This window comes from Leguminivora glycinivorella, chromosome 11, assembly GCF_023078275.1.
Source record: "Leguminivora glycinivorella isolate SPB_JAAS2020 chromosome 11, LegGlyc_1.1, whole genome shotgun sequence".
NCBI lineage: Eukaryota > Metazoa > Arthropoda > Insecta > Lepidoptera > Tortricidae > Leguminivora > Leguminivora glycinivorella.
This window is the reverse complement of record NC_062981.1, coordinates 5007698-5021217: the sequence shown is the minus strand read 5'-3', so window position 1 is coordinate 5021217 and position 13520 is coordinate 5007698. Positions and strand designations below refer to the sequence as shown.

At 38.0% G+C, this 13520-nt stretch overlaps 1 protein-coding gene across 1 annotated transcript in view; it reads right to left on the bottom strand.

Moving 5' to 3' along the window:
• Nucleotides 1–13520, bottom strand: part of LOC125231311 (dorsal root ganglia homeobox protein) — a 118850-nt gene that overhangs the window by 38716 nt on the left and 66614 nt on the right. Inside the window, exons 6-8 of the mRNA XM_048136752.1 lie at nt 10185–10298; nt 9402–9559; nt 8852–8959 (exon numbers count right to left, since the gene is read on the bottom strand). Of these exons, the coding sequence (XP_047992709.1) occupies nt 8852–8959; nt 9402–9559; nt 10185–10298 (380 nt within the window). The remainder of the gene's footprint in view (nt 1–8851; nt 8960–9401; nt 9560–10184; nt 10299–13520) is intronic.

The window sequence follows — 13520 nt, the reverse complement described above, 5'->3', positions numbered from 1 at the left end:
TGCCTTGTTTATGCGATGACAACAAACGCAAACGTCATCATCTACTTATGATTCTAATTAATAAATGAGTCGTTTTCAAGCAAAAAGTTCCACTTTGTCGCTTGCCATAAGGATGTAGGTAGCTATTGGAACCACCATTAACCTCTGTCATCATCGTCATCATATCAGCCCTTTATCGCACTACTATCGTACAGTATGGCCATTCTCGCTCCTCGCTGAAAGTCCCGCCCACCCCCTCTCAGTTACCTCACAGTTACCGCATGTCAAAAACGTGAACAGTCGACCTGTCATATTTTACCCATAAAAGCATGGTACGCGTTCACCTACATGAGCTTAGACTGTGTGCTAGGAACGCGCCTCTCATATATTTGATCGCCAGTGTCCGAGGTGTGCCTTTATCGCCCACTGCTGAGCAAAGACCTCTCTTTCAACCTCTGTGCTAGGGTGTAACCACATCTATCCTCATCTATTCGCATCTTGTGTATAGGAAATCGCTCGTTAGAGTATGCACATGCGTACGCATGCGCTCTGCTTTCCAACGCGTAAGCGTCTACAATTCTACATACTAACGAGCGATTTCTCGCGAGCGATAAAAATAAATAAATATTATAGGACATTCTTACACAGATTGACTGAGTCCCACGGTAAGCTCAAGAAGGCTTGTGTTGTGGGTACTCAGACAACGATATATATAATATATAAATACTTATATACGTAGAATTATACGTACGTGCGATGCGTTCTGGCATCCTGACCGAAATGGGGATGGCACTGTTTAGGTGCGCTTCATCTGTTTAGGTTATGTACGGCTTATTAACTTTAGTAAACTTTTAAGAATAAGGGGATTAGTTACTGCCAACGCTACTATACAAAGTTAGTTGAGTCCGAGTGTAATCGCGTTACTGTGAAATAGCGCATGTGCGCTCGTTAACGCACTTAAGTTGGACGCTAAACGATGTTAGACGAGTAATTGGATGATTTCGGTCGCTTATAATTCCACTTTGGAGCATTTTCAACACGACTTCAGTAGACTAGTAGTCTGACGAGGCAAACCACTTAACTCAGGGTTAGTGGGCTGTCATCTGTCAAATTCCATATAAAATGAGCCCTGAGTTAAGTGATTGGTGCAAGTGGGCCTAATGTCATACTATGCGATAGGCTCATATCACGCGACCATGCTTATATCGCAATTCCCTATGAAACGGCAAAAAGTAACAACCAAGTTATCACTCATTACGAACACCACAAGAAACGATCTAGGTATTTGCCTCTTTAAAAGCTCATTTCAATTTGCTTTAGAAACCTTATTCAAGTTGTGGTTAACCGCGACAATTTTGAATAGAAGTTACATGAACCTACATGAAGAAAATCTAATATTTATAGTACTCTCTCACTGCACAAAATCACAAAGGTCAAATCAATGGTAGCCCCACACTACAGGGTGCTATCGGCACGGGCCGTAAACCTATTTGTCATATTAATGTGGGCAATTACGGCATGCGGGCGAAGGGGTTGAACAGTACCATCACCAAGAGTTTTACGCGACTCTAAACGCTAGCCACCGTCGAAACTTGCACCAGTGGATTATTTCACCAGAGTGACATTGACCTTCTGGGTTGAAGTAACATTGTTACTCAGCTTCAATATTTCCTTGTTGTCACTGTCGGGCGACAGAGACACTGGATGTCCGTATGAGGGAGATGCATCCTGCTATAGTGTGAATTTTCTGAGATGAAATTTTCGCTTTAGCCGTAATCTGTTAAACAAAGGCCTTTGTTTCTATTATTCACGGCGGTTAGCTCCCGTTTAAACGGCACGTGCTATAGTCTCAGTGTAGTTAAAAAGCAACTATCATGATAGTAATAAGGTTCAAATCCATAAAAAGACCTTTCGGAGATAACACGTTTTGTCATCTTCAAAAAAGGTTACCTGCATACTGCAAACTGTTTAATAAATTTGAACCTTATTGCTATCATGATAGTTGCTTTTTAACTACACTGAGACTTTAGCACGTGCTGTGGAAACGGGAGCTAGCCGCAGGGAATAATAGAAACAAAGGCCTTTGTTTAACAGATTACGGCTAAAGCGAAAAGTTCATCTCAGAAAATTCATACTATAGCTGTGTCAGTGTCAAAGTCATGGTAAGAAACGGTAGCTGTGAAACGCACGCGCAGGGTAATTTCATCTATGTATTAATTAAAGGGGCGAATGCAATTACTCTATGGGAAATGTTTTCTGCCTTACTGCTACTTGTTTGTAACTTACCCTTTAAATTATACACACACACAACACAAGAACACTGACTTGACATGAGCTCGGTCTAGAGCGATATCGCGCCACCTATCGTCGAAGCCAAGCTCACGAAGGTATACCTGCACTCCATTTACGAAGAACTGTATTAAAAACTTATATTTCCCTTATTTTATTTATTTATAGATTTGTTGTCAACAAATCTATCTATCAAGTGGGTTTGTTCTAAAGCAATAATGTTGAGTATCTTGATACGATTGCATTTCAATTTGTTGATGATGTGAATGAAAGGGCTTCGTTCTCTTAAAGCATTTGCTATTGGCATCTCCCATCAATGCACAATGAGCTGAGAGAACTCGTTCAATATGATTAAATATGCCCAGGACCTGGCAACAATATATAGAAGGAGAAAGCTAGAAGATAGTAAAAGGTTTCATTTATTTCCAACTTCTTTGTGTATGTGACAATTTAGTTTTTTCGAGAATAGTTTTTTTCTGTTCTATCATAAGTTAGCTACTGGTATATTGAAGGTTATAGGTATTTGATAAATCCACGTGTTATCATAAATAACACGATCTACTTAGTAATAAGCACGACCGAGATTTGAACCCATGATTTTTCGACCACCACACACAAACAAACCAAAGAGAGTCCTCGACTTTCATGTCACTCAACTTACATAATATACTTTTCTGCACTACAACTAATTTCTTAGTCTGAATTATTTTGAATATGATCTTCGACGGTATCAATGTCAAAAGAGACATTCTTCAACTAGAAACGAATAAAATAAATACATAGCCTGTTATATCCATACTAATATTATAAATGGGAAAGTGTGTGTGTGTGTCTGTTTGTTTGTCCGTCTTTCACGGCAAAACGGAGCGACAAATCGACGTAATTTTTTTTTTTAGGTGGAGATAGTTGAAGAGTGTAGAGTGACATAGGCTACTTCTTGTCTCTTTCTAACGCGAGCGAAGTCGCGGGCAAAAGCTAGTGGGTATATAATTTCAATGCCCACCTACACTTTTTGGTCTTCAAAAATTCAACACTATTAGTAGAAAAGAAAACTACACGTAATTGTTCGAGCATGCGCACGCGCCGCTTTTCGTCCCAAATTCCCGGCAGAACGTATTGTTATTAGGGTTAGAAAGGGCGGCGACCCCGTTCGCGCAATTACTTTGTTATGCGCGTTATTGATCACGCTGATATGAGTCAATTTAACACTCATTTGTTTTTCTTGACGTCATTTAGAAGGTTATGTACTTACTCATAAGATGTGAATTGTACATCGAACGCTAAATTAATTTTCCCCTCACTAGCTCGGAAACACGTGTTTTGTCCTTTAATACCAGTGGGTAAAAACGCATTTTATCCACTAGTGGGTAAAGTAATTTGACCTTGAATAAAGGCAATTTAACTGCTTTAAAATTGATAAAAGTAGGTGAATCTAGTAATAAAGATGATTTACCACCTGTGGAACTACTGGAAGCAGTGATAAACGCATTTTTTGCGTTGTAGTTTCCTCGCTATAGTGAGGGGAAAAGTTTTGTGTTACACTCGGGTGCAAATGTATTTTACTTCTCGTGTGTTAAAAAACTCGCAAGTTCAGGATTCTATTTTCGAACCCCTCGCTTCGCTTGTGGTTCAACTATAGAATCCTTTCACTTGCTCGTTTTTCAATTCCACACTCGGCGTTAAAATACAACTTTGCCCCCTTGCAGTGTTGTCACATACAATTTGAACAAAATGGTAGACCAGGGTGAAAAAATAGGTAGAAACTGGTAGAATTAGAAACGAAAAATAGGTAGATCTACCTGTTTTAATACCATCTAAGGTAAGTCCAGTTTTAATGATTAAAAATGCTTCTAAACTATTAAAATATATTTATTGGTTTACTTGGTGAGTTCTTTATGGTGTTTATACATGTTTTTGTTAAAATATTTTAAACACACGTTCCGATTTAAGTAAAATGCTGTAATTATAAGACAGGTAAAACTTAATTTCGTAACACGCATGGAGAATTTTCTACAATAGTAATATTTTAGAAAATAGGTAGATTTAGGACCGAAATAGGTAGACAGGTAGATGGGAGGCAAAATAGGTAGATCTACCTATAAATAGGTAGATGTGACAACACTGCCCCCTTGTATAACAAATAACTATTAAGTGTATCTGGATGGCAGATGCTACTAAAGGCTGACCAGCAATATATGACTACGCGCCATGTTGCGGAATTTCATTAGAACTATTTTCTTCATACTATACTGAACTGTCACCCCATACATGAAATAACAGCGCCCTCCTGACAATAGTCATATAATATTTCTGGTCAGGGTGCGTAGCCGAATGGCACAAACGCTCACGAAACGCTCACGAAACGAAACGCTAGTAGATATCTATCTCTATCGCTCTTGCGTATTGGCGCGACAGAGCCAGACTACCTTTCGCGGAGTTTCGTTTTCGTTTCGCGTCGCAAAAATGCCATTCGGCTACGGCACCAGGCTTTAATGTCATTTGAGTGTTTCCAACTTTCCATCATTTCGATGATTTTGTTGTTAATCTCGGCCAGGCCCCTTTTAGGATTTGCTCTTTATGATTGACCAACGATTTTAATTTATGTGTATTTAGACGTCTGATGCCGATGGAATATTTTCTACTGTGACCCACTAAGCGCGCTTGACGGATATTGACGCCATATGAATAGTTTTTACGAAGATTATATGTATGATTAATATATCTATGCTTATGACAATAGTGAGTACATTCCAACAAGTATGTAAGTGCCAAAGTGACAAAAGGTTGACCATGCTACGGCTCCTGAAATATTAAGGAGCGGTCAGACTATCCCACGCCAGGCGATAAGTCGGCGCCCTAAGCCGGGACACATCCGGGTCGGAAGGCGCCTTTATTCGTATTTATTAGATATCATGTGTTTAGACTGAAATTTAACTCTATACCAAACCATGTTACAGTTAGCATCAAAATGTAAAATTTGTGGATCAAATGATCAAGGATGATTAAGACGATACGGTAGGGGTCAATTCTCCATACAAACGCTCTCGACTATTTCCTCCCTGGTTTTTGAAGATAGAGCAATGATTTTTTCAACACAGATTGTTATCTGTGTCGGACCGTTTTGATTTTTTTGATATTCTGCTTTTTAAAGACTCTAAAGCCAATCAAAAATTTCCAAAAACGGCCTTTTTCATTGTGGCCCAAAAAAGGTGTGATACTCAAGATTGGTAACAATTAACCAAAAAAGCTAAACGGTCCGACATAGATTATTTCATTGTTATTCAGATTCTCAAATTTCGTTCCGATTGATTAAGTTTTGAAGGAGGAAAGAGTCGAGAGCGGAACCTCGATTTTAAAGATTTTTTTGAAATATCTTTTGACTGAGTTGTTCTTAATGGACATTTTTTTTCGATAAATCTAGTTAATAACACTTGTATATTTAACTAAAATTCCCAAGTTGAAAGGGGGGCTCCTTTCCATTTTAGCATTTTCGCTACCGTATCCTCTTAAGGGTTACGTCAAAATTCCGCTGTATTAAACTTCTTGCCATACTTAGCTGTTTAGTTTCATATGCCTACTATACTAGCTGTACCTACATATTTTTTCAGTTCAAGGTTCAACCATTTATTTCTGTAGACGTTTAATTTAAAGCCAAGCCGATATAAACAAGAGCACAGCAACTTAATCATTTTAATCACTTAGATCACGTTTAAACAAGGCAGAAATCAATCTTGTTTAATTAAATAATAATGTCTGTAATAATTAAAGCGAGCACAAAGTTAATTTCTCAATTGGAGCCGAGTTAGCCCCGGATCATTATTATCGACAATTAAACTGTTAATTCGATTAAGGGAATCTTCCAAGTTACTTGTACAACTAAGATGAAATTGTGACCCAAGTTGCAAGCGTCAGCGGGAAATGGTTTTTCTGTCCTCCGGCCAGAAAGCACTATCGCTTTCCGGCTCCGTCGGACAGAAAAATAGTATTACACACCTCGGCCAGTAAATAAGAAAGCCTATTTGTTGACTTCGGCTGACAATATGCACATCTAATGGTTTCTTTATTTTACATTTAAGTAAAGTAGCTTTCTGAAGCTGTTTGAACGCGCACACAAAGTTAACTGCATTTATTAATATGTAGTACCTATAGTGCTGTAATGTGCATTATTTTCTTAACATATTTTAATATTTACTAAGCAATTACTATTAATAAATCATTTCATTATATCTTAATTAGACATAATAACTGTCCGTATCATTGACAATGTCAATAACTTCAGCGCTTGATTTTATTACAAAATTTATTTGCTGAGGAGATTAACTGTCTCCATAGCAGACTGTACAGTCTCCATCAATAACATCGCACAAAAAGAAGGCCGCAAAAAATCTCACCAGACATTTTTTCGGTGTGGCTTTTTTTACATGTACTTCCGCTTTAGTTGTATGCAGAAAAATTTGCTCCGACGCGTGCCGATTCTAAGTGTTCTTAATTAGATAACAAAGGACAAACATGATAACAAAAGTGTTAAGTTTCAACTATCGGGCATTGGGATTTGAAACGAAAATACATACTTACCAGTCAAAGTGACAGTTTTAAACTAAACCTGTGTGCGTAGCCAAATCTCTATCGCTCTTGCGTATTGACGCGACGAAGCCAGACTACATTTCTGCGGCGTTTCGTTTTCGTTTTACGTCGTAGAAATGCCATTTGGCCAAGGCACCTGCGCTCATGACTTACACCGCCAGCCAATATAATTCTGTTTCCAGTTATCTGTCACTCTGTCGGATTAGTTACACTAATACTCAATCAAACCCAATTATGCCAGTAATGTGTTTCGATTACATGTTTAGCGAACTCTGATGGGTTAATTATTTAACGTAACATGAAATTAACATCTTCATTTATCTTGTATGGAATAGGTTTAATTTAACTTGTATTGAGATAGTGAATTTAACTTGATCGTAATGCCGAAAGGCCATACTGACTATTTCGGCAGTCGATAATAATAGTCTTTTATATTATTTTTCACTCGGGATGAGTTCAGGAACACTTGAAAAAATTCCAAATTACACATACTAAATACAACTACATAAATACCAAAAAAAATTCAGCACTACTGGGGACACGAATATCACGTATTGTCACAAGAAAAAATGTTATTGACCTTATTTTAGTTTTTTGGCATCTAATCTTATAAAAAGCGAAATTTAGAAATCATTAGTGTCACCACCCAAAAAAAAATTATGGTCAGATGGCATAAAAACTCTACTAATTTTCATTTCGTTGTCTCCTAGTCTCGTTGTGCCCTTTACCGAGTTCTTCTGACTAACGCAGGTCATTTTTTCTTAATTCAATCTATCGAATTATTAAATATAGTTATGAGTATCTATGTATTTCATCATTGATTTGTTTATTCAATGTGCTGGAATCAAATAAATTCCAACGCATCGGCACTTGGTTAAACAATTTGACGGCAGCCCAAATAGCTTCATTGGTTGTTATCACCTCAATTGGTATTAAATCAATGTCAATCAATGTGGCTGATATCTGTTACAATATGTTTAGCGTACATTTGATCAACCGTGATTCCGATACGAGTACAATGGAGCACCCTACATTTGAAGCCCGAACCCGCTATATAGATAAATGTTTTTAAACTGAAGGATAAATTAACACCTCCGGTAGGACTAGAACGATTTGCTCTGACCAACTGAGCAACGGGCGCCAAAGGCCTACCAGATCTGTGCGATTTTTCCATGCTCTTTCTGCTTGATCAATATTCGTATAGATAAATGTGTCTACATCTCTACTATACGAGTATTCCAATGAATACTGATATGAAATATGACTTCTTCTTCTCCTCCTAAACCTTATTCCGTCATCTGGAGTCGGCTCTCCTTGTTTGTCGTTTTCACTGTTCCCGGTTCTTGGCTACGGTGTTGTCCACACCTATCTCTTAATATGAAATATGACAACTTTAATAATACTTAAATAGATACGAGTAAGTGAGAACTCAAGAACAACGAAGTATCTCTTTAAACTTAAAAATTACGACCACCGCAGACATACAATACTTATTGTACTAAACGCAAATTCTTCAAAACTCATAAAGACGTGAGTCAAGCGAACATCGCGCGCAATACGATTATCTTTCATTAAACCTCACTTGTAGCCTTAATTGCTAATTGCTTGTACACTACGAGTAAGGTTGACTGATGAAATAACTCGGTTCGGACTGTTAAAATTATTAGGTTGATGCAAGTAGATGGTAGGATTACTAGGCGAATAAACATAAGTAACATAACTTTGGTTGGTTGTTTTTACTTGTTATTATGTCGTCAGTTGTTCTATTTAATGATTTTAACGATAAACGATAATACGCTCTATCCAACAGTAGTCAGTAGTCACAGTAGTCAGCAGATCCAGACCGGCAAAATATTAGGGCTCGGCCATCTACCCATATGAAGATGATAGGTGCCGAGAAGGAACAACTAGCATCTAAGTTAATATTTACTGGCGTCTAGTGCTTGAGCGGCTAATCGCTGCTGGGTACAATAAAGAAGAAACTATGGTAGGTACTCACTGGTCGAAAGGTGAGAAGATGTGGTGCTGCGGCCTAGGTTCTGGTGCTGCTTCCCTGGAGCCTGCGCTGCCGACAGATGGCGCCGGCGACGGACAACTGGTCTCAGACCTGATATCACAGAAAATCAAATTGAAAAACGCATGCTTTTGAAATCATGATGTCAGTGAAAAGAGTAAAGAAGAGAAATCTTCGTCGTTCCATTGAAAGTCTTTGAACTTGAACAGATAAGCCTGTCCTATTATTGATGGAAAATCTTAATTCGACTTAGTTACCTAATCAAAAATGGTTCTTGATTTAACAGGGCGGCAGGATCCTATTACAATGTACTTGCTAATAGTAAGTACGCCTGTGTGCTCACAGAACCAGCGACAAACTCCAAGCGTTTGGGCCAACTTGACTGTAATTGTATTCTTAATAGACGGTGAACGGTCTTCACGGTAAACGAAGTGGCAATCGGCTCGCTGCGATGCCACACATATCATACGGGATAAGCTTCGGCGCAACCGCCACCAAAACATATATAAATAAATAGATACATGAGTAAAAGGACCTGTCAGGCCTCGGAGACCTGTTGGGCGATCTTCTTGGCGAGCGGTGCGGTGAGCGACGAGGTGAACCAGGCGTCACAGGGGGCGAGGCGCGGGGGGAAACCACGCCCGACACGGGGGAGGCTTCGGCGGAGCCGCGGGACATGCATTCCGATGAACCCTGGAATATACACGAGTATAAGTTCAAAGAGAAGGGAGGAGGTAAGAGTATATTAGGTACCTATTGTTTTCAAAAACGGAGTTTGACGTCGGTCTGGTGCAGTCATGTTAGTCAGTAGCTACAACTTGATAATGATTCTGTACCTTGATATGTATAAAAGAACCTCATACTGGAACTGCACCCTTGAGGCCTTAAAATAAAATAACTAAAATAAAATTCGACTTTACAAATGGCTCAAAAGTTAAAATTTTCATTATAGGCTAATATTTCGTAAGTAGAATCACCTACGTTACAGTGGTCCGGAACCCCGGCGTATCATGCTTCCAATTTTATCACTTATCCACGTGGATAAGACATCTGTCACTCTCACACTGATGCTTGCCGAAGCGTGACGGATGCTTTATCGACGTGGATAAGTGATAAAATTGGAAGCATAATACGCCGGCTGGTCTACTCGTCCGACACATAATTTTCTACCTATAAAAAGTATAGCCACGAGTACGATCACCACGAGGGCTTAGAACATGGATTGTTCGACCTGGTTACGAAGTGTTTTTGATAGCTTACTTGGATGTGACTGATGTGAGCAATCTTTTTACTTCAAGATTTCTCGTGTCATCCTTACCTTATCATCGGCAGGGTCCCTTTTCGGAAGCACATCAACGCCTTCCCGCTTCCGTTGCTCTTCTTTCAACCGCTCCGCTTTCCGCCACTTCGCCCGCCGGTTTTGGAACCACACCTGATACAAATTACAAATTTATTTGTAAGTAAAGCTTATAAGTTTTTGTAAGCATACTTAAGTAGTTACAAAATTTGAAATTAATATTTTATTGTTAGGCAAATACTGAATCAAGAAAGATTCATTCGTAAGCTTCGATTACTATTATAAGCAAATGTGTGTGTAGGTAACCTGATCCTCCCAAATCATCCTCCCAAACACATTACCAGCCAAATCCAAGGATTATCCTCATCTTGACCCATAAATATCAAAAATAACACCACTCCAACCAGTATTACTACCCCTGCACTGCCTTGTTATAACTCAAAGATTAAATATCATTTTGATATACCCCTAAAGTACAGGGGTGCGAAACTTGAAGACCAGTATGAATGACCTGCCACTACTTGAAAGTTATACAGACCAATAGGTCAGGAATTGGTCGAGTAGAATTTATCGCCAATTAAAGTTGAGCTATGATTAGAATTAACGATCAGTGGATTGTAGATCAAGTTAGTTTGGTAGCGGTAAGCTGGTTAGCTGAATACAGCGCCGGGCCACATTTGCACTGCAATTTTCGCAATTTACTTTTAATAAGCCCTCTAGTGGGTGAGTGCTATGAAATCTTGCAGTGATGAGCGACGCAGACGTGCCAGTATAAATTATGTGAAATGTTAGGGAGTTAGCGCGAAAAATTAACCATTATTGAAATTATGTTTCAGAATATGTGCACCTACGCGAAACCATTGGTTGGGATTTGGGATTAGCTGTCAAAGCGGACCTCATGATCATGAGCCGTGGCGAATGCCGGGATAACGCAAGGAGGATGATTATGTGTACGCGAATCCAAATTGATTTCAAAAGAGTTTATCTCGATGATGTACTTTTCTATTGCTCATGCTCCGTGTGCATAAATATTTGTACATTTCTTCACCTTAACTCGTTACAATAAGGTGAAAAAATGTACACATATTTCTGAACTCGACTGTACATATATTCTCTGAATTTTTGTACAGCATTGTTACGGCCTACAGCGTAGCATGTGGTTTTACGGTAATTGAGTTAAAAATTGACATCAGGGGGCTAATTCTTATTACAAATTAGAACTAGATTTGTTATAGGTTAAAACATTTGTCACTGTCAAAAGTCGTTTGATTTAAATGTATTTATTTAAATGAATGAAGTAAGATTTGTGTCGCTTCCAACGAAGACTAATCATACATCTTTACCTTACCCTATACTATTATTAGTACCCAAATGAAACGAATAACTATAATTTTCCTGGTTTTTGATGGTTGAAAAGTAGCCTTTGTAGACTTGCGTAGACGATCGTAATGGTAATTTATATCAAAAATATCTGAAAAGAATCTTTTCTGTTATTTTATGATTGTCACCTTCTAAAAATACCTACAAGATATCCACAAGAACGGCTTGTCTGTTCTGTCCTAGTCTATGCATATCCCAAGTCCCTCGGCTATCGTAAGCTAATTTCGTTAAAATAATAATCCACCCATAATCCTCTCCCTCCTAATAGTTTTTATCGTTAAGGGTAGAATTAATATTTGAACGTGGCAGCCCTAATGCCCCTACCGCGTGTAAGGACTTTTTTGTCCGATGTTCGCCAGGGTTGGCGATAATGTTCTTTGATTATGTTAGTGATAATAGAGGTGTTATTAAGTTTGGGATGTTAGGATTAGTGGACGGTTATTTTCGTGTTGATAGAATAGAATCAATATTAGATGATATCTTGTTGTTTATTTGTAGAAATGGGTAGTTTATTCATATAAAAGGGTAATTTTACAGTACACATTAGTTACACGTGTACATAAGAGTACGCAAAATAATAGTAAGTTTCCCATGTACCCACTAAATGAAGTTATACAGAAAGCCTCGGATCAAACATAATTATATTAAATAAATATTTTAACATAATGCAATCGAGAACCCATTTTATTTTGGTAGATGTGGTTCTACCTACTGTAATAACAATTTAATATTTAAAACAAGTATGTAGTACGATTCAAGATTTATAGTCCAACACATGTGCGTCAATGCAGTACACATTAGGTACACATGCAATGCAAGATCAATCAAAAATGTGACCTACGACTATTTCATAGTCTATCTAAATAGATACATACTTATTTTCATAACATTTTAGTGTTCCAACCAAATTGCTATTGAAAGTATAAGAAGTATTAAATATAAGTTATAAAAGTCACTGCCAAGCTAATACTCGCACGGCTAAAATAATACTTTACCCGTAATTTTAAGCTCGAGTGCCAGCAATTAAGCAAACAATTTACAAAACAAATTACTTCTCGCCCATTTAATCTTACAACAATCACTTAATGAAAACCGACGCTTACTAAACGACAGAATCGTCCCAAAATTCACAAGGTTGTAATCTATCAAAAACACATGTCAACTTGCAACCTTGTCATTCTTAACTTAAAACAACAAATTAACATTGACCTCCCTCACCCTTCGTAAGTAAAACGGATATTGAAAGAGCGCGGGGCATTGCTAACACCGAAAGGTATCTTTGTGAACTGGTATGGTCCACCGCTTGAGTAAGGGGTGTTTCTCACTGTAGGGGGCTCATAATTACCTACAGTTTGGCTCGTTTGTTTGGTTTCGCTACTCCGGGTTAAATAATAACAAATGTATTGTTTAGTGCAGTGTGAAGTGTGTAATGGCTCTTTAGCGGGTGGTCCGCAATTGGTTCCTTTGTCTGGCTCTGTAAAGGGAATGGAAGCTTTTATTCAGCTGTTTTAAGGGCGCTTGGAGCGATTTTGCAACAATGGACTATCACCTCTTTTATTTTTAAGTGGATTGGTTGGTGGGATGTGGTTTTTGCATTTTTAAACATCTTACTAATGATCCAGCATAAGGATAATAGGTAATATAAGGGGAATACCCTTTTTATTAAGATTTAATGAGTCAATCTTAGTGATCAGAATAAAGTAAATAACCCGTATTATTACGTGTCAAGTATAAAATAAATATTTAAATACAATATATACGCAGAAACTTCAAAGCATTGTAGTGTGTACTACCATATTTGTCTATTTTAATGCTAAAGAATATCCTAAAAAATCCAACCACAGTAAAAATATACTAAATTTAAAAAACCACTTTCTCTGAGACAAAGTTCCCCTCCTTTTAACTCCTATTAGCGAAAAGACGAAACGCAAAAACACCCTTCATCTTAAAAGCGCCTGCTTCACATGATTAACCATA